Here is a 25,034-nt window from a genome sequence, read left to right as displayed (position 1 = left end):
TAAATAAATACATTACGAAATAATCATACACTGGGATACTGGGCAACAGTGAAATGAATGTGTAGGAACTATATGTATCAATGCCAATAACTCTTACAAATAAAACCTTGAATATAAAAAGCAAGTTTTAGAAGAATAGATTTAGGTTGATATCATTTATGTAAATTTTGAAACATGCAAAAGAATATGTTGCTTAGTTATACTTCCAATGAAGCAAAAATATACAGAAATGCATGCAATGATAAGCATGGAATTCAGGATAACGATCCTCTGTTGGGAGGGTGGGGCAGGGGGGAGGCAGGCTAAGGAGTGGAGAGGGAGGAAGACCCAGTACCAAAGGAGATACGTAGGAGGGTTCAAGTATTTTGGAAATGTTTTATTTCTCAAGCTTCTGGGAGAGTACATGATTGTTGATTATATTATTTTGAAAAATATAACAATATATTGAGATATACATAAATCAAAGTGCCACATAAGCAGAGAAGAGGCTGCTGATTCTGAATGGAAGCAGCAATCTGCATAAGCTTTTTGGATGAGTTGGCACTGATGGATAAATTGGTCTTGATGAATGAGTAGACATTCAGTAAGTCCAGATGGCAGGAGAGGAGATTCTGGGGTGATGGACGAGCATGGGCAAAGGCATGGAAATGTTCCGTGCAAGAGATGACTTAGGATGTGTAGAAATATATATGCTGGAATAAAGGAAGTTAATAAAGGAGGTCAATACTGTAACTGGGACCAGACCGTCAAAGACCTTGAACTGGAATGTAAATAATTTACTAGGCTGAAATGTAAAATAACGTAAAATAATTTACTAGGCTTTGTAAATGTGTGTGTGTGTGTGTGTGTGTGCACGTTCAATCGCTCAGTTGTGTCCGAACCTTTGAGACCTCATGGACTGTAGCTCACCAGTCCATGGGATTTCCCAGACAAGAATACTGGAGTGAGTTGCTATTTCTTTCTCCAGGGGATCTTCCTGACCTGGGGATGGAACCTCAAATTCTTTACCACTGAGCAGGCTTTGTAAACAGGTGCTTGTAAATGGGTCTGGACTATAATTTGTTATATTCTTCATGTAATTCCAAAGGATTGATAATTTCTTCAATCAAGATGTTATCTGAATCTGATCCTTTTAGATCTATACTGCTCTTCAAATAAAAATAAAATCATGAACCATCACAAGTCATCTACCAAATCCAGTTGAGAAACTCATCTGAAAGGTCATTATAATCAGTAGTAAATACAGAGATCTCCCATTGGTAGCATTAAAGAATCATTTAAATTTTTTCTTATGATTATCCATCAATTTCCCCACCTGACTATGTCAATGACTCTTCAAGTAGAAAGGATTGCCCTGAGAAGGGATGGGAAGATTAATTGGTTTTGTGAAAATCTAAAGGTTGTTAAATTTGCCAGAACTACCTTTCATGTGACCATCATTTGGTCACCAGCAGGTATCTTTCATTGGCTTCATGTGGCAGAGTCTGAAGATTATGGGTTGATCAACGTGTCAGTCATCAGGGGGCACCTGCAGAGATGATGAAAGTTTATTATATAATATTATGAAAGCAGCACAACATATAGCAAATTGAACTACATGTTTTCTCCCCCCACTTTTTTTGTACATTAAAACTGCGGTTTGAAAAACAACCTCCAGCACAGAAAAGAATTAAAACAGCAGGTGATAATTAGGGCAAAGTTACAACAATGTTACTGCTGATGGGCTATCTGTCAGTTAATGCAAGCTATCACTTCTCCCTAGGAATAGTTATTATTAAAAACGACTTCTGAGTGTTAAAGAGGGACATTAAATGTGTTAGTCTCCTTATTTGCTCATTTGGAAACGGTGTAAAGTTGGGTCCATTAACCAGCCTAATTCTACCTTGGTCTCGGGGCAGACACACACACAAAGTATGCAACTGAAAGTTATTAACGACCAAAACATAAACCTTAGTTCCTTGAGTTAAAAATCAATTTTTCTAATAAATTAAACTCAAACATTATATACCAGTATGTAATATCAAGATGAATGTATTAATAATTGCCATGTTGGCAGAGTGCAAAGTACAAGACTTAGAAGGATATAAAAATTTAGTAATTTAGAAAATCTGATACCAAAAAGTAGCTATTGCTGCATTGGGAGGCTCAGAGTATAGTTCAGTTGTTGAGCTATAATAGTATTCTCTAACTAGTCAAGGTTGAATGTTCAAGATGTAGTTTGAGTATTAATCATTGATTCAAATAAAAGATTGCACAACTGGAGAGGCTCTCCTAGGTTAAGTAGTGTATTCTTGAACTCAGATGTAAGTTTTTTCCTTTGTGTATTCCAGAAGTACTTGAGTGTCTTCCCTGCTAAACAAGCAACCTCTTTTGGAATTATTTTTTTTAGCTTTACTCTTTATCAACTACAATCTTTTAGCTAAGAATTCACCTAAGCTTTTGCTGATATGACTTACCAGCTAATTCAAGCTGCCCATTTCAAGTTTAAGCTTTATCGTTTGTTCTGCCTAATAAGAAATCTGATAATATGCTATGCTTTATTTTGGTTCACTTGCAGTATGCTATCGTATAGTCACATTGAATGGCATTGTGTGAATAAACCATAACTTATTTATCCATTTTACTGTTGATGAGCATTTGAGTAGTGACATGAAAAAGATGAAGTATTATATAAGTACTCATATGTATACAAACAATATCCCCACATAGCATTTTTTTAATTTTTTGCTGTTGAAGGGTAATATATATAGAGAGACGTGTAATTTGATGAAGTTTTACACACTGAGCACACATGTGCAACCAGTACCAAGCCCAGGAAACAGAACATGACCAACTCCCAGGAGCCCTATTTATGGCCCCTCTCAGTCATTAGCTCTCTTCAAGGGTAACCACTAGCTTAACTTCCAATAGCACAGATGAGTTTTGCTTGTTTTTGTACGAAACAAACTCTTGTATGTCTCACTTTTTTACTTAGCATCATAGAGATTCCTATATATTACTGCATTTAGAAGCAAATTGTTCATTCTTAGTGATGTATAGTGTTCCGTTATATGTCACTAATTATCTACTTTACTGTCAATGGACATCCTGGTTGTTTTCCACTTTGAGGGTTATGATAAATAATGTTGCTCTGAGCTGTTTAATAGATAACTTTTGGTATATATTTGATATTGGTATATGCCTAGGAAATGAATTTCTGGGCCAAAGCATTTTCATGTATTTAGTAGACACAGTCTTTGATCTCTTGAGGAATCATTCTGAGGAAGGCATTTCAGTATAACCATTATGAGAACAACTTTTGGAGTCACTCAGGTCAAATTTAGCTTATCATGAAAGAGTCATACCACTTTGTGCCTAAACTTCTTAAGCTTCAGTTTACTTACCTGTGTAATAGGTATAATAAAATCTTTCTCAAAATACGAGAATTAAATGAGATATTTATTTTAATGTAAGTTAGAACAATGCCTGGCCATAGTAAGTGCTTAGGTTATTATATGGTGGTTATTAATCATTAGCTTTTACAACATAGACAATATGGAGAATCTGAAACACATATGGGCAATATAATCCACAGTTTTAATTCTCTGATGGAAGAAAATTGAGACTCTGACCCAAAAGGCATTACCAATTCCAGGGAGCATTACACTTGGACCCTGGAAAAAAAAATCATTTAAACATTATCCCAAAATGCATTTGCAAATTACTCTTGCCAGAGGCAAGGTTCTTGGATGCAGTGCATTAACATCCATTTTTCCCCCTACCAGACTTTACTCTTTAAAGATAAGACTGCCAAGGGCTACTCTGGAAAGTCACTAGTATTATACTTTTTATTATATTTGCCAATTTCACACTTTCCTCAACCCAACCCCCAAAGTTGTTGAAAAGTGACTGTAAGGACATTAGCTCCTAGTTTTCTTTGAAACTTACCAGTATTTATGTTCCACATTCTTAAAAATACTAAAAATAAGCCCAGCTCCTTGCTTTAAATGACAGAGACCTTGCCCCCCCCTCCTTTTTTTTTTCTTTTCTAGGAATGTGCTTGATAACATCAGGGTGTATTTCAGCAGCTGCTGTGACAATGCCTGAGAGTTACCACAGAAGTTTCACTTCTGTACGGAGGTACTGTTTTAGTGAATGGCTTTAGGGGCAGCAGATTCAGTTATCTTAGGTAATTTTGGAAGGTGGCACCCTGTTCCTGATAAATTGCATCAGATCCCATTTATCACTTACTAGTTTCAAGAAATTAAGCAGTCAGTCTACTTTTGATAAGGCCAGAGGTAGACCTGAAAAGGGGACTTTCTGAACATTTAATTGAACCTCTTTTGACTTACAAAACTAGTCATTCAACAGTCTTGCCCAAAGTCAAATGATTTGTTTCCAGCACAGACCTCAACCTAGAGTCTTATTCCCGGTTTAGTGTGTGCTCCCCTTTCCTCTTGCTTCTTGGTAGCCACCGTCCCCTTATCCTGTCCTGTCCTACCCTCTACCTCAATTTCATAAAAGTTTGTACCTGGGGACTTTTGAACAAGTTGTGGGGACTGAACAAGTTGTGCCTTAAGGGAATGACCATTGTCATTTGAATTAAATTGTTTTAAGAGCAAGGTGAGTGAGGTTTTTCTGCTAGAACATTAAGATCCAAGAAGGAAGACCTTGTCTATTTTTTGGACCACTGTATTCTCAGCACCTGTGCCTGGTACGTAACAGACCCTGATCAGTGTTAAATGAAGAAATGAATGAATAAATCTTGGGTACGTCAGGTCGCCATGTCCTTTGTCTTTTCCACCTCTTTCCAGTTTTACTAATAAAAAGGTGCACATTTAGAGTTTAAAGAGGAGAAATCATGAACAAAGCGTCCGGTACGGTACCTGATTCATTCAGGGCAATTAAAAAACGTCGGGTCATTTTCCTTTTCTTCAAGTACAGGCGGTATGGGGTGACATGCCATGGTGTTTATGTGCCTGGACATAAAGTGACGTGGGTAACTAACAGGCTGGGGAGAAAGGACCGTCGACGTCTTTCTGATCCGTATCAGAAATTCCAGTGCCCCGAAAAATGTACAGCTATTTTACCTAGAGAGGCAAGTCGCATTCGTTGATTGATTTTGGGCTGCAGTCAACTCTTAATACAAGTTTTTATAACCATCAGCTACTTTGCGGCAGGATGAAGCGCAGTGACAGGAAAAGCAGGGAACCCTCTCCCTCCTCCACAAATAAAGGAACTCCTCTGTGGCAGGGGCTGCGTTTTGCGTGTCTAACGGGTCCTCGGTCAGGGGCGGTCCCCACCCCTCCAGCCCCGCCTCCGCGCCCTCGGAGGCGTCAGTCGAGGTTCAAGTTCGGTCCCTGGACTCTCGCTCCCCGCTCCGAAGCAGCTCGCGCGTCTCTAGGCTCCCGCAGCCTCCCAACCCCGCAGGCTAGGAGGGCTGAGGTCATTCGGGTGCTGGGTCACTCGGCCACTCGCTGTGCTACCACGTGGGAACAAAGTTTCCAACTCTGCGGTGGGGCCTCCCACCCAGTGCCCCCCAGCAGAGCAGAGGTCCGCACTTCGGCACCCGCTCGCTTTTTTATCGCTTGCAGTCGCAACCCCCCATCTGGGGGACTCCTTCCGCCCCACCCTCCCCGTAACCCTTCTCTGAAATCCCTCCTTCCCTCGCTGCTCAAGTCGCCCTAGGAAAACACCCTGGGGGCCTCTGGAGAAGGCCGCCCGAGCGCCTCCCGCGGGCCTGGGGTAGGGGGTCCAAGGACAAGTGTCCCGAGGAGCGCGCGGGGTAGACTGGTGACAGCGGCCCGCACGGCGTCCCCAGCGAGACTGGCGGGAACATTCCGCGGCTCCCACACCCTCGCGCGCCAACTCTGGCGGGTCCCAGTAAACCCCAAGCTAACTGACCCCTCCACGCCCCCAAGCCGCCCGCACGCCCCGCTCCCGGCTCGCCTCCGCCCCCAGTGCGCAGGCCCGGCCGCCCCAGCGCGCATGCCCTGGGCTCGCGAGCGCGGCCAGCCCCCAGCCTTGTGCTTTCTACACACTCTACAACTGGGGAGGGGGCGGGGGCGGAGGGAGCCCGGCCGGCCACGTGATCCAGCCGGCCGGGGCCGCGGGGGCGGGAGCGCGCGCCGAGAGAGGCGCGGGGAGGGCGGTGCGCGTGCGCGCGGCGCGCGCGGGCGGGCGCCGGGCTGGGCTGAGGCGGGCGGCGGCGGCGGCGCGGCAGTGGGCCGGCCGCGGAGGGGGAGGAGCGGGAGCTGAGCGAGGCGGGCGGGCGGGGGATGGGGCCGTGCCCGGGCTCCCGCTGCAGCCGCCCGGGGACACGCCGTGCACCCTCCGGCTCGGGGCTCTCGCGGCGGCATCTGTGGCAGCGTTAGCGGCGGCGGCGAGAGCGGCGTTCCCGGCGCTTCCTGGCCGCGCTTCTCCCTTCAGGCTGGTCGAAGAGAAGAGGCAGCGGCGGCGGCGGCGGCACACCGGCGTCTCTCCCGCTGGAGATTTCTTTCTGCTTTCCTCGTCGACTGACTGACTGGCCCCCTCCCTTTTTTTGAGGAAGGGTGACCTCTTCTTTGGGACTGGAAAAAATATTTTTTTGAGGTGGGGGGAGGTGGGTGGCAGCGTCAGGGGCTGCTGCTTCTCTTCTTTTCATCTCCCTTTCCTTCCCCCTCCGAGCCCGAAAAGCAAACCCCACAACTGCTCCAGCATCTTCATTCCCTTCCTCCACCGCTTCCAGTTTCGCCCTCTCCCCTCCTAATTATTTCATTATTATGCTCCCCTCTCTGGGGGGTCTCGTCCCTCTCAGGTCGCTCGGAAGCCTTGGCCTCCCCTGGATGCATTTCTTAAAAATTTTGGAGCCAGGGAGTGAGTTTTCTCTGAGGCGTGTGTGAGAGGCGGCGGGGGTGTTTTCCTGTGCGAGGGGCGGGTGAAGTTCATTGCCCCCACTTTTCCCGCGACCTTTTTCGGGCCGGATTTGGAGTCGCGGGGGGCGGGCAGGCGTTTTCGGGGGCCGGGGGGCGCGGCGGAGAATGGCTGCGGGGAGGGCTCCCCGGAGCCTCCCAGTCTCTTGATCAAAGCATTCCGCTATTCTGATTTATTGCCTGCTTGGTGAGTTATTTTTTTTTTTCCCCCTCTAAAGGAGACCTGTGTGTTCAGCCATTACTTTGCTCGGCGCTGCTCACAGGAATCTCCGACCCTCGGTGCTGTGGGCAGCCCCGCACTTGGGCTCCTCGCCTCTCGCCCTCGCTCCCGTCCCTCCTCCCTCTCTCCGCCCCTTCCCCCTTTTCTTTCTCCTCTCTTTCTTCCCCACTCTCCCTTCTTTCGGCCGCCGTCTCCCCCGCGCCCTCCTCGGGGCGGAGGGAAGCCGAGAAGGGGGAGGGAGGGGTTGGTGTCAATTTTTTTGTGCGGCCGCGGCCGGAGCCTGTGGCGGGCAGGCGGCGAGCGGGGAGACCCCGGCGCGGCAGAGCCATGGATGGCCCGACGCGGGGCCATGGACTCCGCAAAAAGCGGCGGTCGCGGTCACAGCGAGACCGGGAGAGGCGCTCCCGGGGCGGGCTGGGGGCCGGCGCGGCCGGCGGCGGCGGGGCCGGCCGGACCCGGGCGCCCTCGCTCGCTTCGTCGTCGGGCTCCGACAAGGAAGACAATGGGAAGCCCCCGTCCTCCGCCCCGTCCCGGCCCAGACCCCCGCGGAGGAAGCGGCGAGAGTCCACCTCGGCCGAAGAGGACATCATTGATGGATTTGCCATGACCAGCTTTGTCACTTTTGAAGCGCTGGAGGTAAGGGGGACCCCCCTCCCCCCGGTTTCCCTTTATAGGCACGACCCCCTCCCTCCTCGGCTGTGCTCGGCTCTGCTGCCTCCCCCCGCCGCGCTCCGGTCGGTCTGGCTGTCTGTCTAGGCTGAGGTCTTATTGTTGGGGGGTGGGGGGAGAGCTGGGGGCGCGGGTAGACAGGCAGCAGGAGGGAATCGCCAAGCCTTGCCTGGTCTCCTGGTCTCCTCGTTCTCGCTCGCCTTCCCCCTGCGCCCCCTCCCCGCACCCCCTCCACAGCAGATGGGCAGAAAGAAAGGGGTTCAGGCATCACAACAATGCGCCCCCCTCCACGGAGAGCTCTGCCCCTACTGCTTCCTCCTCTCCCTCCCCAATCATGGCTTCTTGGCTGGTGGAAGTCTCTTTGCTGGGTTTGGGGCGCCTGTGGACGGTTCTCTGTGTGCTTTCTACAGAGCCATATGTCCCTGTGTGTGTGTCTGTGTAGTGTAGACCTTTCCTGGGTGTCCTCGGGACCGGAGACTGACGGGGTATTGTGGTTCTTTGCCCCCTTCCTCTCCTCCTGTTCTTTTCTTTTCTTTTTTCTTTCTTTCCTTTTTTCTTTTCTTTTTTTGGTGAAGCTGGGGAAGGGGGCGTTTTCTCCTGGTTGGGAGAAAGGAGGGAGGAGGGGAGGGAGGAGAGGAAAGGATGGAATATCTTTCAGTATTCCGTTCGGGGCTCTACTACGGAAAGGGTTAATTGTAATATTATCTATACACATAACATGCACATGTGTGTGTATATGAACAATTCGGTTGAAAGACAGAAAAAGGTACACCAGGGAGGACGGGTGGGAGGAAAGAATAAAATCCTAGCTGGTATCTGAAGGGCTTGTCACCCGATTGTCCCTCTCCTTTTCCTTTTTTTGTGTTTTCTTTTCTTTTTCTTTCTGATTGGCTTTGTGTGTGTGTCTATATCTATGTGTGTCTTCCTTTATTCCTGGGGCACCTGCAGCGTTGATTTCCAAATGCACATTTTCCTGCCAGCTAAAGGGCTCCTTGGGGGTGTTGGTGGGGGAGGCAAGTAGAGGGAGATTGTCCGGGGGTCAGAGGAAAACTCTCTTCACCTGGACGGATCTGGTTTGGTGCTGGCATGGGTCACTGGCCTGTATAAATGTAACTCCCTTTTCTCCTCCCCCACCTTCCTCTCCCCACCCCCAACACACCACACACACACACACACACACACACACACACACACACGCGCGCGCGCGCGCGCGCGCGCGCGCGCGCTTGGAGATTCTGCAGAGTTGGTCCAGCTTTCTTAAGCACAAAACCAAGATAGGAGTTGGTTTCTAGGCTTTCCTGCACCTGATGTGATGGTGTGAGGTTCCTGAAAGAAACTTTTTCCCTTTCCCTTTGGTTTTTGCTGTTATTATGGTATTGTTTGCAGTGCTCAAATGCAAGCTTTGTTGATGACAGCTTAAATCTCACATGCAGTAACTGTGCAGGTTTAGATTGCTGTGTGTGTGTTTGGGTGTCAAGTTTAAATATTTTTTAAAAGGAAGCCTTCCTGTTAGGGTTATTCTTTTCTGTTTGAACTGCTTTTTGGTTGGGCTCCTGGTCGTTATGGTGGTGGATGGTGGCCAGTGGTTGGGGAGGAATGGAGAGTGGTGGTGTTGGTGGCCATAGATTTTGATGTTAGTGATTGAATCAGTTATCCTCTGGTTCTAGAACTGGTACTTTATTGACTAAAATGGATCTTACATAGTTCTTTTGAGTGTTGAGGCTCACCACTTATTAGGATAATTCTAAGTGTGGCTTCAACTTTGCCAATGTGGGGAGGGTACTGTACAGTGTGACCTCTTTCTCTCTCTCTCTCTTGCTTTAAAAGCGGAATTGAAATGGTAGTATGTGTTCTAGTATGTGAATTAGAAAATGCTGCCTAAAATTTGATTGTTACCAGTGGTTGATTTAGGACAGTGTTTGTAAGAGCTGCTTACAAGTGGTTTTGCTTCCAGCATGGTTATCCTGGGCTCTATGTGGCCCCTCACAGTAAGTAAGCAAGAGGGGCCTGCAGACTTCCACAAACCTTTTTGAAGGTCAAGTAAAGATAAATATAACACATGCAGTTCTTTTTGGTGGTTTTACTTTTAATAAATACTTGATGGTCTTGTGTATCTATCCATTTGGCTTTTGAGAGAAAATGTGCCCATTCTAGTTTCTTTTGGGTGTAAAAAACTTCTAATTTTTAAAGAAGACCAAGTTTGAAGTGTACCATAATTACTATTCCTTTTCTTGCTGTGATTATTTTTCTGCTATTTTTCTAGATTCAAAACCCAGGTTACTTTGGTTAGCTGAATATTATAATATCTTCATACCTGAATATCATTTGCATATCTGGTTATACAGGTCTAACTTTTTAAAAAGTTTCTTTAAACTTTATAGAAAAATGTAAACATATCCAAAAATACAGTATAACAAACTCCAAGGTGCACAACCACCTAGGTTCTACAGTTGTCTTTCTAAGTGGTAATGACTCAGGGTTGGGGGGGGACCCACCCGAACCAATAGTATTATCACACCTAGGTGAATTAACAACAGTTCCCTAATATCAAATATCTTTACATGCATTTACGTTTAGGAATCCCAATTTTTGTAGGAAAGCTGTGAATACACTTTTCAGGTTAAAAAAATATATAGTGGGGAATAAAAATCATCATGTATGTCTGCTTCTGTGGGACAGCATGGATCTCTTTGTGGCTTACCACATCTGTGTCCATGCTTCATAGCCAGGCATATGTGTGCGGTGATTAAAATCTCTGGTGTCCTGTTGTCCTCAGTTTGGAAGATTTACTGAATCATCACTAAGAAATTTGAGGGTTTGTTAGGAAACAGGCAATTGAACTATGAACTTGGACAGGAATGTATAATACAAGAGCGCTTGTAAATGTTAAGAATCATCATGTATGATGAGAATTATCCTAAACACATACTATGTTTTTGTGTCTGGAAATGAAATCAGTTGTCACCACGGATCATTAGAGTTGCTGCTGGTATGATGTTGTGATAAAAAACCAGAAATATTGGCTTGCACAAGCTAGGCTTTTAAATTTAGGCTTGAATCAGAGCAGTAGCTGGCAAACTGTGGAGTGTATACTTTTGGTGTTAATGGACACACCATTTGACTCCATGGTTTGGTTTTTGTCTTGAGTGGCTGATTTTGACTTCCCTTTAAAAAAAAAGAGGCTCCTAACTCATAGTGAAATGTCCTAATAAAATTGTTCCAGACTAATGGTTTTACTCATAATACTGGAGGAAAAATAAGAAACTTGTCTAATGAGAACCATAATTTTTATTGGATTTATTTTTCACTCTTGTTGGATTCTTATTTAAAATGATGAAAGCTTTGGACAGAGTTTGAGAAGTCCTACACTTTATACAGTGAAACTGGCAGAGGTAGTTTCGTATTCTGCAGGGACACTTGTCTTGAGTAATTGTGCCCTGAAGTTCAAGTATGTGATTGTGAAGAGTCTTGTGATAGAAGATAAGAGGGTAAGTGAGGAGGCTAAAGTTGAACATGGTGTTCTTTTCATTATGCGTTTGAGCAGCAGTATTATCATTTTGTATGGTACTATTTACTTGAATATTCTTTGAATGAGAGTGAGTATCCCCAGATATCAAGCCTCATTAAAAAGTGGTTTTCAGCAAACAAAGTATAAATGGGAATGTTGGGATCTAGTACTGCCAGGGTACCCTGATGTGCCAGATGATATTGCCTTTTTGTTATTTGCTTTTTTTTTTTACTGTGTAATCTTGATTAGGAAGCCATGTGAGCACTATGGCTGAAAACCTGCAAATCCATTTTTTTTCCCCTTCACTTGGCTGTTGTGCCCTGGTTTCTTAGGGGAGCCTCCTTATATACAACTGACCAGGGGAAGCAGAGATGAAACGGGAGGGATTAGCAGACAGGAGGCCAGTTGGAGCTTTGCAGGCTTGTGAAAACGAAGGAAGACTCATTTCTGGTGGATGGAGGATCAAAACCAAGACTTTCATGGGGTCTTCATTTCCTTTGTGTTTCAGGGCTTACCCACACATTGGTAGTGTAAGTAGGCTGTACAGAATTTGGTGTACTTATAGCATATCAGGCTCTGATAACTTACTGTGGTCAAATCTCACTTATTCAGTTAAAAAATTTTTAATCATGTTTCTTGTATCAGTCAGCAAATATTTATGGAGTGTGTGATATGTGCAAGGTACTAGAAGGAGGAAAGTCTATATATTTTATATATATATATATATATATAGTATCTTTGAAGGAGTGTGCAGTTCAGTTGGTAAATTAATTGTCTTGCACTTACAGTTTTGAAACAGGCACTCAGATGCCTCATTCCAACTAAGTGCAGTAAGCTTTCAGAGAAGGAATAGTGAGATAGGCTGAAGTATTTGAGAAGCCTTCCTGGAGAATATACATAGGTTGAAGTGATTTGGATAGACAGAGAGTGGGGATTGGGGAGGGGATTCTGAGAAGAGGGGATGGTGAACAAGACATAGAAACAAGATGAGTGACTAGGGTTTAAGGGGCAAGAAGGGGCTGTAGAAATGAGAACAAAATGGTGTAAGTAAAGAGTGCTTGTGTAGAGGCCCACCTTCCAGGCCAGGCTGTCCTAACTAGTTGAGTGACATTGGGAAGCTACTCTCTAAAGGAATCCTTTTCTTTTTGCACAAGTTGAGAGGTTTAGAGTAGTTTTAAAGTAAAGATACCCAAGCTAGAGGGAAACATAGTTCTCCAGGTGTTCACAGGTTGTGGTCCAGACAAAGAAATGCAACTCTTCGCTCAGTTAATTTTGGAACTTGATGGGCCAGACAGAATTAAATGGGTAACTTGTTCTGCAAGGATTAGAAATATTTTGTAATGTGTATGCAAGTTTTGAATGTTAGAGAAAGATATGTGATGTGCCTTATTTCCTAATATTTGACCACAGGAAACTTTCATTCTTGTCATTGTAGTTCCTAATCCATAATCCAGTATGAGAATTGCTGGAAAAGATCTCAAAGGTCCCTTCCAGATCTTGCAACTTGATAATCTCTGAGTATGTTGACTGATGATAGATAACCAGGCACAAAAGTTTGAAATCAGGGTGGAAGCTGCTGCTTGAGTGGGAGTGGCAAGGGGAGTGTGAGATGTAAATAATGATGATGAGTCCATTTCTCCTTCTTCCTTTTCCTGCCCCCTGTCAGCCCTTTCATTGATTGTTGGCAACCCCACCATGAGGTGAATATTGGTGAGTGGTTTTCATTAATGGTTCTTTCAGTGTGATAGTAAGCAAGTGATGTCGTTCAGTCGTGTCCAACTCTTTGCGACCCCATGGACTGTAGCCTACCAGGCTCTTCTGTTCATGGGATTTTCCAGGCAATAGTACTGGAGTGGATTGCCATTTCCTTCTCCAGCGGATCTTCCCAACCCAGGGATCAAACCCGGGTCTCCTGCATTGTAGACAGACGCTTTTACTGTCTGAGCCACCAGGGAAGTGTGATAGTGTGATAGTGTGATAGTAGCCCAGTTCTAATGCTACCAAGCTACCTTCCAGCCAGAGGGAGTTTTTATCCTGTCTTGGTTCCTTCTGGTTTCTTCTGTTGCTGCTTTTTAGCAAGCTGGGAAAGAAGGCTGGATGAGAAAGGAGGTTGACACTGATGTTAAAATAAAGGTTTTAAATTATCTGCCTTTTACTTGCTTATGTATGAAGTGTTCGTTCAAGAAAGGTCAGAACCCTTCCTGTGCTGTGGAACTGTTTTTGTTACGTTTTTTGCTTTCTATCTTGGAAAGTTTTGGATGGTACTATGGAGTAAATGGGTCAGTTCCAGCATTTCACTTTGGGCAGTTTGCATAGCTTTAGGATCTGAGGCGTTCCTAAGTGGTAAGAAAGTTTATAGAAGGAAAAAGGACTGTGAATAACGTGGTTGGTTATGAAGTCAAGTATTTTACTATACTTAACTGAATTTCAATATTTCATTGTACAAGGCAGAGGATCACTTCAGGAGAATTTATGTGAGATGAGGTAGACTATTGTGATATGGTGATTCCATGCACCTTGTGTTAGCTGTAGAGATGAATTGCTTTATATCTTTTTTGGACGTAGACAGGGTGTAAATGAATCGGTAAATTTAAAAACTGAATCACAGAGTTAGTGATTAGCCTTTGATCCTTTCTGAGAGTGTTTTCCTCTAGCTTTCACCATTGAAAAAGGGTTAAAAAAAGAACATTCAGTATGATTCTAGGAGATTGAAGGAGCATTGAGGTGATAAAAAGATTCTAAGACCCTATACAACATTTCTATTTGGTGTCAAAAATAAATGACAGTTATGTAGTTTGAGAGAATGTTAGGATTAGAAATAAAGTCCCCAAGCTTAAAAAAATATATGTAGTTGAGAGCAGCTACTAAAGAATAATTGAGGTTCCACTTGCTAAATTTGAAAGCCTTTGGACATAAGGTCTGCTGCACTTTTTGATATGGAATGAGCGAGCGAGTGAGTGAGTGAGTGAGTGAGTGTGTGTGTGTGTGTGTGTGTGTATGTATGTATGTAGAGGGTGGATGGTGGGTTAGTGTTTTTACATTTTATTTTACCCCTATGGTGTAATACACTAATATACTAAATGTAGTCTAACTTTGTAAAAGTGCTTCATGCTATTTTTTCCTCTCAAGAAACAACACTTTTTTCAGGGTCAGGATTAAAACCAATATTATGTTGATATAGGGAAAAGGTAATGGGATAGCAACTATTCATTTGAGAAAGTTGTGGGGGAAAAGTCAGATTTTAAAACTCTCAAATAATTGGAGTTTGGAAGAGCAGGATGGCAATTAATCAAAACTAATTTAGGGACATTTAGCTGGGTCAGAACAAGTTTTTCTTAGATAATGTGTACCTGTTCCATGAATAGATGAATACAGATTTTTCTTTCCTAGAAGTGGGACATAGAATTAAAGGCTGTTGAGACCCTGAATTTGTGTTCCTTCTTCCAGATTTAAACTGTGTTCTTCCTTAATTTCTTCTAATAAGCCTTTGGGGTAGGAGGTATGCAGTCAGTACCTTTCTTTCTAAGGTCACAGAAAATAGGTTCCTCTTGATGCTGCTAGTAACTGAGGGGGGGGGGTGGCTTTCACTTCATCTGAGTTCCTTTGCTTGCTTAGGAAGAGACTATGATGGCTCAGGGGGTAAAGAATCTGCTTGTAATGTGGAGACACAGGAGACGCAGGTTTGATTCCTGGGTTGGGAAGATCCTCTGGAGGAGGAAAATGGTAACCTACTCCAGTATTCTCGCCTGAAAAATTCCATGGGCAGAGAATAGGTGGGCTACAGTCCATGGGGTTGCGAGGAGTCCGATACGACTGAGCAACTAAGCACAGGCAAGCCCAGGCTTCTGTATGTCAGTGCTTTTCAGTCTCTTCCGTATTTTGCAAGAGGAGTTGTCGCCTGAAGCCATCTGTATGGCTGCTGTCTTTACAGGTTTTTATTTCACCTACTAATGCGCGTATCAGTCTCATCTTAGGGTCCAGTAGGTTCCCCACCACCTACTGCCTGCCTGCCTCCTTCCCACTCTCCCTTGCAACTGCCCTCCTTTCTTTCTTCTTCTCTTCCTTTACTGAGGCTGAATCATCAAAATTATGAATGTAAGTTAATAAAAGGCAATGGATTTATGAAGTTCTGAATGAAATGTAGACACTTTAAATTCCAAACCTTCATTATTTGAACATTGACAGTCTGAGGGACTCTGAGGTTAGTACTGTGAGGGTAAATTTCTCAGTTTTCGGTTTCCTGTACTGTTATCAGCTCATCATTCTAATTTCTCGTTCATTTCTGAACTCTGGTTAGAGTGTGCCTGAGTAAATACCACAAATGACCAAGTACATGCAAACGTTTTGTCATTTTAATTTGCCACCATACCTTGTAGTGCCCTATCTCTGGATCCAGGAAAACCCAAGTGCAATAAAATGGAGTCACAAGAGGAGAAGAAAAAAGCCCACAGTTTGTAAGTAAATGAAAAATGGTAATGCAGGTTGGGATTCCCTTTTGGCAGAAAGCCTTCAAATTGCAGACAGATACTGTGTGATTGTTGTTAACTGAAGCATTTTGAAGTGACCTGGATTACATACAGAAACACAGCCTGTGAAAACAGATTATATGGATGAAATCTGATACTTTCACACTGGGTCTGCGACAGGGTTTATGTCAATGCCAGGGTCAAGTGGTGATGGTTCCTGAGGGATGTCAGGGTATTGTTTTCCTTGTCTCCACACCTACCCTCCTTTGTAGCACAACCCACCAAGTGCATTCTGGATTTATGCAAAGTTTCTCATGGTAGTGATATTTTAGAGCTTGTGAAGAGGATTTAAGAGAGTCTGGTACTGCAGTGATTTCTTGATAGTTATACTGAAATAGACTTGTTGTTTGCTAGGTTCTCTGTTCAGCTATGCTTTCTAGCTAAATGTTACTGGCGATTTAGTGAATAGTTTTCCATAGTTAGCAACTAAGAGAAGGAAAAAAAAAAACCCTCAGGAGATAAAGATGTAGATGGAACAATAGTTGAGCATTAGGTTATCACTTATTTTCCAGCCACATACTAGAAATTGCAGTGTTCCACCCACTCTGCCTATACATGTTCAGTGGCAAAAATAACAAAGGTCCTGAATTGTGCTATTCTAAGAAATGATTTTATATAGTTCAAGTGACATTGTACTTTCACTGGACAAAAGGGGAAGCAAACATTTAGTATCTTGCATTGTTGCGTGTTCCAAGTTTGCTCCTGCCACATTTGTTAGGCTGATCAGTTTATTTGGGAAAATTACAGTTTTGAGACTAATGTCCAGAGCTACAGTCCTCAGGGGGGTGTTGTCCTAAAGTTAGGACCTCAACTTTTTCAGAGCAGCCTTTTGATCCATTTCACTTTAGCTGTTGTTGACTGATGTGCTTTCTAAGCCAGAGCAGCATTCGAGGCACAGATATTGTCTTTAGAAATGCTGTAGTTCTACCTCTCATTTTGCAAATGAAAACACAGCCCAGAGGGGTTAATTGTCCTGCTTAAGATCACACTGGGAGTTACAGGCTCTCACTGGTATCCAGTGAAGCTAGAGGACTGTCTGCTTTTTTTAGTAAATTGGAAGGCTGAAAAAAAAAAAAAACCCACAAATGAGGGTGATCACCCATGGTTGTAAAGATTCCCAATTTGTCTAAGAAATGTTCTGATTATTGCTCAGTATCAGGAAACTTTTAAAAGCATTCTGGTTTTCCCCAGTGCACGGTTGGCCTTTCTCTCAGGTCCATTATTAGTCTTTTTTAACACCCTTCCCTCCCCTCCATAATGAGGATGTAAAAGAAAAAACAAATATTAGGGTGATGGTATGAGAGTTTCTCATCCTTGAGTATCCAATGGAAAGATAAAATAATTATTTGGATGTAAGATGATCTTAATGTTGCCCACTTAAAATTTTAATGTAATTTTTTGAGGGTAGAATATTTTCTTCAGCCTGGTGATTCAGAGACTCAGAGCAACTTATCAACGTTGGTAGCAGAACATTTTTGAAACAAGTGAACTTTTGGAGTACGGTTGAATTGAAGACTCAATCAAACTTTTCTTCTGAGGAGGAAAGACTCAAAATATTAAATCCACATGACGTGTTGGGTAAGGCATCTTGCCTGTTTATTGCTGAACCAGAAAATTTATAACAACTGTTTGTCATGTGTGTATATTTATAGCCATTCATATAATGAAAAGAAGTTTTCATGAGATTGTAATAACATATCAAGATGGATGTAATTAAAACAGAAGCAGATTGACACCCTGAATTAAATGCAAACCATAAACCAGGATACCTGAGCATTGGTGCCTTAAGTATTTGCTGCAGGGGGCAGTCAGCCAAATATGCAAATAAAAAGACATTGATGAATTTCCCTGGATGTGTGTATTGTGGTTGCACAGAACTCAACTATTTTATTAATCTTTTATCAAGCATTGTTTAGATTGCAGCAGCAATGGAATGTATTAATTTGGCAGACCAAATAGCTTAGGACCAGAAAGTAGGAAATAATAAGGGGAAGACATGATTGATATACTGTCCTATAAATAACACATGCGACTGACAACGGGGCTGAGTAATCTTTAGATCTGTGCTTGATGTCACTAATGGAGTTGTTAAACCAGGATGTTTGAGTTGAGCTTCAATCAGAGAGGCTGCCTCCCATTTAAAATGCAGGTCTATCTCTAGTTACACCCTGGACGGATGTGTTGACAAAATTGGTGTAGGTTGAATTTTTTGGGGTTGGGTGAATACGCCGGGGAACCTTACTGTGAAAAATATGATTAAAAAAGAAAATCGAGTATGATTCTCCTCTCTGCAGAGAAGCTTGCATTTTGGTAGAGTGAATCTCTTTAGATGGGCATTGCTTTTCCTGAGACACTTTTATGCATGTGCTCCGTGTACTCCTAGAAGAAAGTGACTGTGAGATTTGCATTTTCTGTACAGGTTTCATACCTCACTTGGTCAGGGCTTCCAGGAGTAATTGGTGGTGATTTGAATAAGCCCGCATCATTCAGATTTCAGAGGTTGGTTTTCAAGAGCATGCTAAGGAGAGCTTGTGGCTATGAATACGGAGTATGATTTCCATATCTGTTCCATTGGGGAGTCCAGGCATGTCATAACCACTTCAGAGTCATGATTGTATGGAGACACCCTAGCTATAATTTTTCTGTATGACAGTTCAGTTTTAAAATTGTAAAGATGCCAAGTGCAGGGCTGTATTGTTATTGGGGAAGTCGGTGACATCTGTTATATCTTGTTAACCAGGGGAGGAAAATGCTTTAATCAAAACATCTAATTATGCCCTCTCAACTGATGAAAGATCTTTTGCTAAATTTTTGGAATTGGCCTTAATGGAAGAAGCCGACCTCTACAGGAACTGTGAAGTAAACTTACTCTTTTTATTTGAAAAATACGTTAACCATGGTGACATAAGGGTATTTTAATTTTATCAAATTGCTCTTGTGCTGTGTGTTGAAAATAGACATTTTCAGAAGTCGTCTAAGCCAGCATGAAGTTCTTGCTTTTGTCCTCCTTCTCACCCTCATAGCATATGAGGCCCCAGAAGGAGTTTGTACTTCCAGATAGGAACCTGGGAAGCTAAGAGTTGGTTGAGAGCCACCTGGGGAGGGAGCAAATGATAATTACAGGTGAGAGGCTGGGGGATAATTCAGCCTGTGTGCTGGGAGGTGCGATTTCACACCTGAGTGTTAAAACCTGCCGTGTTAGACAGTGTTTTAAAATTAGTTTTATTAGTCTAATATAGAAATGGCCCAGATTGTTCTAGGTCACCTTCAGTTGAAGGAATATAACTGTTTTAAAATATTGAATATATAATGTGATTCCAAAAGTATTTCCTGTGTTTAGAAGTAGTTTCAAGTCGTATCTGAAAGATTCCAAAACTGTGTTTAACTCATCATATCCACAACAGTTCTAGCTCCCTTGATCACTTTATAAAAAATTGTTAAATATTTTGACAATCACTCAGTCTTCCAACCTGTCTAGTAAAGCCAACCTTTAACTGTATTTCAACCCAGAATTAGTTTTATCTGCAACAGTTCTGTTTCCAGAGTCAGAGATAATAACAACATACTATAATAATAGCAGTAGTAATAATAATAATAAACTTATTAAGAATCTTAATGTTGACCTCAGAGCAATGCTTTACTTCTTAGGTTTCAGAGTATTTCATTTTTTGAACTGATTTTCCCATGGCTCGTTGGGGACAGCCTTAGGGTATTTTTGAAGTGTTGAGCTGACAGTGTACTCTGTGTTTTATTTGGGTTCTGATGGGAAGTTCAAGTGCTGTTAATCTTTTCTTGGTCTGTTACATGCTCTGTCATGGCTCTCTGTGTAAAACTTGGGGTATGACTGGTACTTTGGAGAAGAGAGAGCCAGAGATACCTTCCTGTATTTCTAATGCATTATTTTATTTCCCTCTATTTCCTAACTTTAGTTTCTGTATTCCCCCTACATGTATCCTTCCTGGGGTATTTGATACTCTCAGAATTGTTGCTTCCTTTACTCAATAATCCTTGCACAGTAGGTAGTTAGTGCTTATTTAGAGTTGACCTAGTTCCACAAAAATTCCATGAAAAGAAATTTTAGAAAAGGGGGCTAGTGTTTTCTTAGTATTTACTCTGTGCCGGACATTGTGCTTGAAATTTTGCATTCTTTGCCTCATTGGAGCTATGCTGTGGAAAAAATGAATGATATCCCTGTTTTAGAGTGGGAAGACACTGAGGCTCAGAGAGGTTAAGTCAACTTGCCCAAGGTCAGTACAGAAGAGGCAGGAAATGCAGTTGTTTCTGCCTGATCTGAAAGCTCAAGCTGCTCATCCCTTCCATTCTTCCTTTAATACAGATTCATTTTGTGAGGGAATCCCAAATGGGACTCTGGTAGATCACATGTTCCTTATCGCTGCTGAAAATTGTCTTGGTTACAAAGGATTTTCTAGGTCTAATAATAAGATTTAGGGAGGGGGTAGTACCTCACCATCTTTTTGGAAGTTCTTTATTTTCTTTTTAAAAGCTGGAACTTGCGTAGGAGCCTGCCACTCATATAGTGCATCTGTAGCGTATTTGTTGTTGGCTTGATTCTTTTTCCTTCTTTTTCTTTCCTTCAGTCAGTCTCACTGTTTTTCCCTGTATTAAAATCTGACCTTTTTCCCAGTCACATAGCTCAGGGAGATTTTAAGCCTTTGTCAAAGGCAGGGGTCAGGCTTTTAATATTGAGCGTAACTGTGTGTTTCAGTCCCTGTACTAAATCCTCTCACAGCAGCCCCCAGGAGCAGAGTGTAAAATCGGAGAATGGACCCTGTCAGCAGGTCACTGTGGGTAGAAGCTTCTTTCCTGCTCTAAATTCCTAGATATTTTGCCTGATTTTAAAACTGTTCCAGGAAGCAGCACTTCTCCTGGCAATATATTCCACAATAAAACAGACCTTGTTGGTAGGGTGTTTTTTTTTTTTTTTTTTAAACTAATGGGTACTCTGTTCTTCCTGGTAAAAGAACACACTAAATAGTTGCTTGCTTTTCTTGATACTTTTATCTCATTTATTTTCTCTGTCATTGTCTTCCTTTCATTATTCTAAGCATATTTGCAAATTGTTCACCCCTTTTTTCCTCTCCACCCTGTCGAGGTTTGTTTATGCTACGAAGCGTTTTCTAATAAGTGTGACTGTTAGACTTGCTTCTTATGGAAATCCCAACTGTGATTACAGTGCTGTGCCTTCTAGAGAAGTCCTCTTTTCATTTCCTCTGGGCCAAATTTGGCCTCCACACAGCTCATCTTCTAGTACTTGGGTATTCAGACCTGCCTGGTGACCATCCCTTAGGGAGTGGTATAACACACACACATGCACACATACATGCCATGCCCTGTTAGTCCTGAAATCTCAAGAGATTTCTGGGTAAAAATATGAAGATCAAAGTAAACAATTCTGTGAAAAGTGTTTCTTTGAAGAGAGGAGGTAGTTTCTTCTCAGACCCATTATGCTCGGAGACCTGCAGTCTTGCTCCCTTCTCTCTCCAGCTATAGTGGAGCATGGTTACCCTATTGCACATCCAAAATATAGTAGATTTCAGTTTTTAACAGTTCATGATTGTAGGAGAGACACAAGTCAAAGCATATCCTTTGAAATTTAACTGTAAAAATCTAGTGTCATAGGCTCCACCCCTGTAAGTCCAGAGTTTTAAAAGCAATCTCTTAAACCTTGATTTTATATATTTATACCATATGAGTTCTGTATTACTCTTTTTACTCTCAGAGCTGTCCCAGATTTTGAATACTAGGTAGGATCTGTGTATTTTAAACTTTTCCTTGTGTTGTTCCTTGCCTGTCAGGTGGTTTGTAATAGCCCTGTTCTGATGTTTTCTATTAGGACCAGTAGGACAGTGGGTGCCCTCTGTTTACTATTTTTAGATGAACATTACCTTAGCATTCTGTTACAGATTTCTAAGTCAGCTGCCCATATTTCATCTGTACTCTTATTTCATTTAGTGTGGTGTACCTGGGATTAAGGATAGAGAAATATGTATGCTCAGGCTGATTTGGAAATTACATTGTTGAAATACAGCCCATATGGCCATTGTAAAATGGTTAGTACTGCATATAATTGCCTCCCCAATGATGTGCTTTGTCATTACTTCCATCTTCCAAGAAGCACTCCTGTAGCATGCTGACAGCAGTGGCGTCATTAGAAAACATATGGACATGCAAAGGCATTAAGTTGTCTTTAGTTTAAGGATTAGATTACAGTGTTAGAGGATGGGTCTCCCCGTGCTTTCAGTCGGTAACTCTCGCTTAGTTCAGCACTGTGAGGCTGGATGATAGAGCTTTGCAAAAGTCCTGTTTTTTATGTGTTTGCTGAATATGTTTCATATCTTCCCTGCAATTTTTAGGAGGTCTTTGAGCTGTGTGTAAGATCTCATGGTGATACTGATACTGTAGTCAGCTGGCTTTTCTGGGGTTTTTCTCCCAACTGTTCATGCTTTGTGCAGAGTTCTTTTAAGACATGCTATTCCCTCACCCTGTGTTTTCCTGAATGTTTCCTGATTGTAAGTCCAAAGCTGGCTGAGGCAGGAGGTCATTTAGATGTAAAAAGAGACTAAAGTAGTGGAGTCAGGAAGTCACCAGGTGGCTGCCATGTTGCCCAGATTTATATCCTGGATTGTATAACATCTGTTTCCATGTGGGTCCACCACCCTTTCTTCCTTACCTCCTTCAAAGCAGTGAGATTTTTGCAGCCTGGAGGCTTAGAGGTAGGTCCCAGAGGCTCAGAGATGATGTAACAAGGCATGGAAAGAGACCCTAGCCTCCTCCCTGCCTCCCCCCATTGTAGGATGTGACTGCTTTTTAGCTGTAGATGTTTTAGGGATGGAACAGTTCTGGGATGTGGTATGTTTTGAATTTTTAGGGTACTTTATGCAGCTGCCAGTGAATAATGAGTGAAATTACAGAATGGAAAGTCATTTATCACATTTAACATTTCTCGTTGGAGTCTCACAGAAATAACATGGACTTGGAGACTTTCTAATAATAAGTGACTTTGCAGATCTTTGGGAGAGCACCTCAGGGAACACTGAGTCAGCTGAGGGCAGGTCCTGACCTCATTCAACCAGAGCTCCACCGTTACCTGTTTTATATATTAAGGGTAAGATTCTCTTTGGGAAGAAAAAGGTAACTAAATTTTATTCTTTCATTAAGGAAATATCTATCAGTTGCTTGTGTGAGCCAGGCAGCATTGTTCTGGGTGCAGTGGGTGCTGTAAGAGAAATAGATACCTGCTCTCATAGGGTTTATCTTCTAGCAGGGGTGAAAAGACATGCTGCAAATCACAAACAGATACATACTGTGTTGAGTAGTGACAGGGTTTTTAAAAACAGGGTAAGGATATGTTAGTGAGAATCTGGTATGTGTATGCAGATGTGGTTTAAGTGGGGCTTCTTAAAGGAGGTGATATTTAAGCAGAAACCTGAAGGAAGTGAGGGAGCAAGCAGTGAGGATAGCCAGGGGCAGAGCATGCCAGCAGAGGGAAGAGCAAGGTGAAGACTCTGTGGAGGAGAGTACTTGGTGTGCAAAGGAATAGAGTGAGTAAAGAGAAGGGGCACAGATGAGGAAACTGAGGTTCAGGGAAGTTAAATAACTTCCCCAGGTTGTAGAGCGAGAATTAGAGCCCAGACTGTCTGATTTAAGCGCCTGCACTGCCTCCTTGGGCTTCCTAGGTGGCTCAGTCGTAAGGAAGAGACGAGGGTTGGATCCCTTGGTCGGGAGGATGCCCTGGAGAGGGAAATGGCAACCCGCTTCAGTATTCTTGCCTGGGAAATTGTCATGGACAGAGGAGCCTGGCAGGCTACAGTTCATGGGCTTGCAAAGAGTCAGACGTGACTCTGTGACTAAATAATAACAACTGCCTCCTCGATGAGAAGGAAGTGGGTAGGCTTATTAGGATGAGCATTCATATTTAATAGGTAAACCTTCACTAGAGTATGCTGTGCCCCCGCCCCATTTTAAAAAGATGGTCCTAGAGCTGAGTCCTGGGAGTGATACTGTCTTACTGCAACCCACTTTGGTGTTTGATTATATAAAGGATTTCATAGCCAGTCTGACTTAGTCCTGGCAACTCTGCTGATTTTAGGTGGAGTGTTGGTTAAGCACACAAAACAGTTTTATAAGCAGACTCATTTGAATTGGTCTTGAGTTTTTTTTCTCCTCAGTGGAGTAAAAACCCCAGACACTATCAGTGCCAGCACTCCTTAGGATGTGCTTTTTAGGACCAGTATATGATAAGCTTGTTTTAAAATACATTCGTGTAAAAAATGTGTGTATGTGTGTATATATAGGACTATGAAATAGTTTTTGGCTTTTAGATGAAATCTTTTATAAATATGGAATAGTGTAAAGCACCACATGACCAACATCCCTGGCCCCACCACCAGCTTCAATAGGCCTTATCACTTTCTTCAAATTGGGCTAATTTTTGTGTATGTTGTCTGAGGAGGAAGCGAGTCATCTATAGGTCATCTGTAAGGGGATTCTTCAATCTAGCTGCACGTTAGAATCTTCTGGGGGATTAAAAAGTCCCTATACCCATGGGAGAGGGGAGGGAGCCCCCACCCCATCATCAGAACTTTTAAAAGCTCTCCAGGGGATTGTGTTGTGCAAGTCAAGGTAGAGACCTTCTGTTTAAAGACGGGTGTGTCAGTTTTTCTTCACTGGGTTTTCTCACATGCCCAGTACCAAGCCATGTTTACTGAACTGCACTCCTAGCCTTTATTTCTCATTTTCTCTATTGGGCTTTTCAGTGTGGTCTGCTTTCCAAGAGTTTGAAGGGTAATCTCCTGGGATGCTCCTCCCCTAATGCTGTCTTCCTCCCATCCATAATTGAGAAAAACTGGGGTTGTGTTTACATATTTATTACAAAGCCTTTTGGAGACTAGGAAGGAGGCAACAGAAAGGGACTGAGAAATTCAAAGATTGCTTCTGTTGGAAGTGTTTGGGATGGGATGAAAGTTGTTATAAAATTACCATAGAGGTCAGTGGGGACACAGGATTTCACGTGCAAAACCATACATCTTTACAGGAAGGCTCTGAGCTATTGGATGGCAGTTGGGGGATCTTTCGCCCTGAGACACAGCTTGATCAGGAACATGTGGCGTAAGATGTACAGTAAGATGTGGCCAATTCTCTGGGTGTGGGTACATCTGAGCCTGTGACATCTTTCAGAAGTGCTGTCAACTTTTTTTTAT

General features: G+C 42.9%; 1 protein-coding gene across 2 annotated transcripts in view; it reads left to right on the top strand.

Annotated features, from left to right (window-relative positions):
- AUTS2 (autism susceptibility candidate 2) overlaps nt 6,244–25,034 on the top strand; it is a 1,198,651-nt gene continuing 1,179,860 nt past the window's right edge. For both annotated transcript variants that reach the window (XM_018040074.1, XM_018040073.1), the window contains exon 1: nt 6,244–7,746. In XM_018040074.1, coding sequence (XP_017895563.1) covers nt 7,438–7,746 — 309 coding nt within the window. In that variant the 5' untranslated portion in view covers nt 6,244–7,437. The remainder of the gene's footprint in view (nt 7,747–25,034) is intronic.

The sequence above is a fragment of the Capra hircus genome, chromosome 25 (genome assembly GCF_001704415.2).
Source record: "Capra hircus breed San Clemente chromosome 25, ASM170441v1, whole genome shotgun sequence".
NCBI classification, from domain to species: Eukaryota; Metazoa; Chordata; class Mammalia; order Artiodactyla; family Bovidae; genus Capra; species Capra hircus.
Note: the sequence above shows the minus strand (reverse complement) of the source record. Positions and strands in the feature narration are given on the sequence as shown.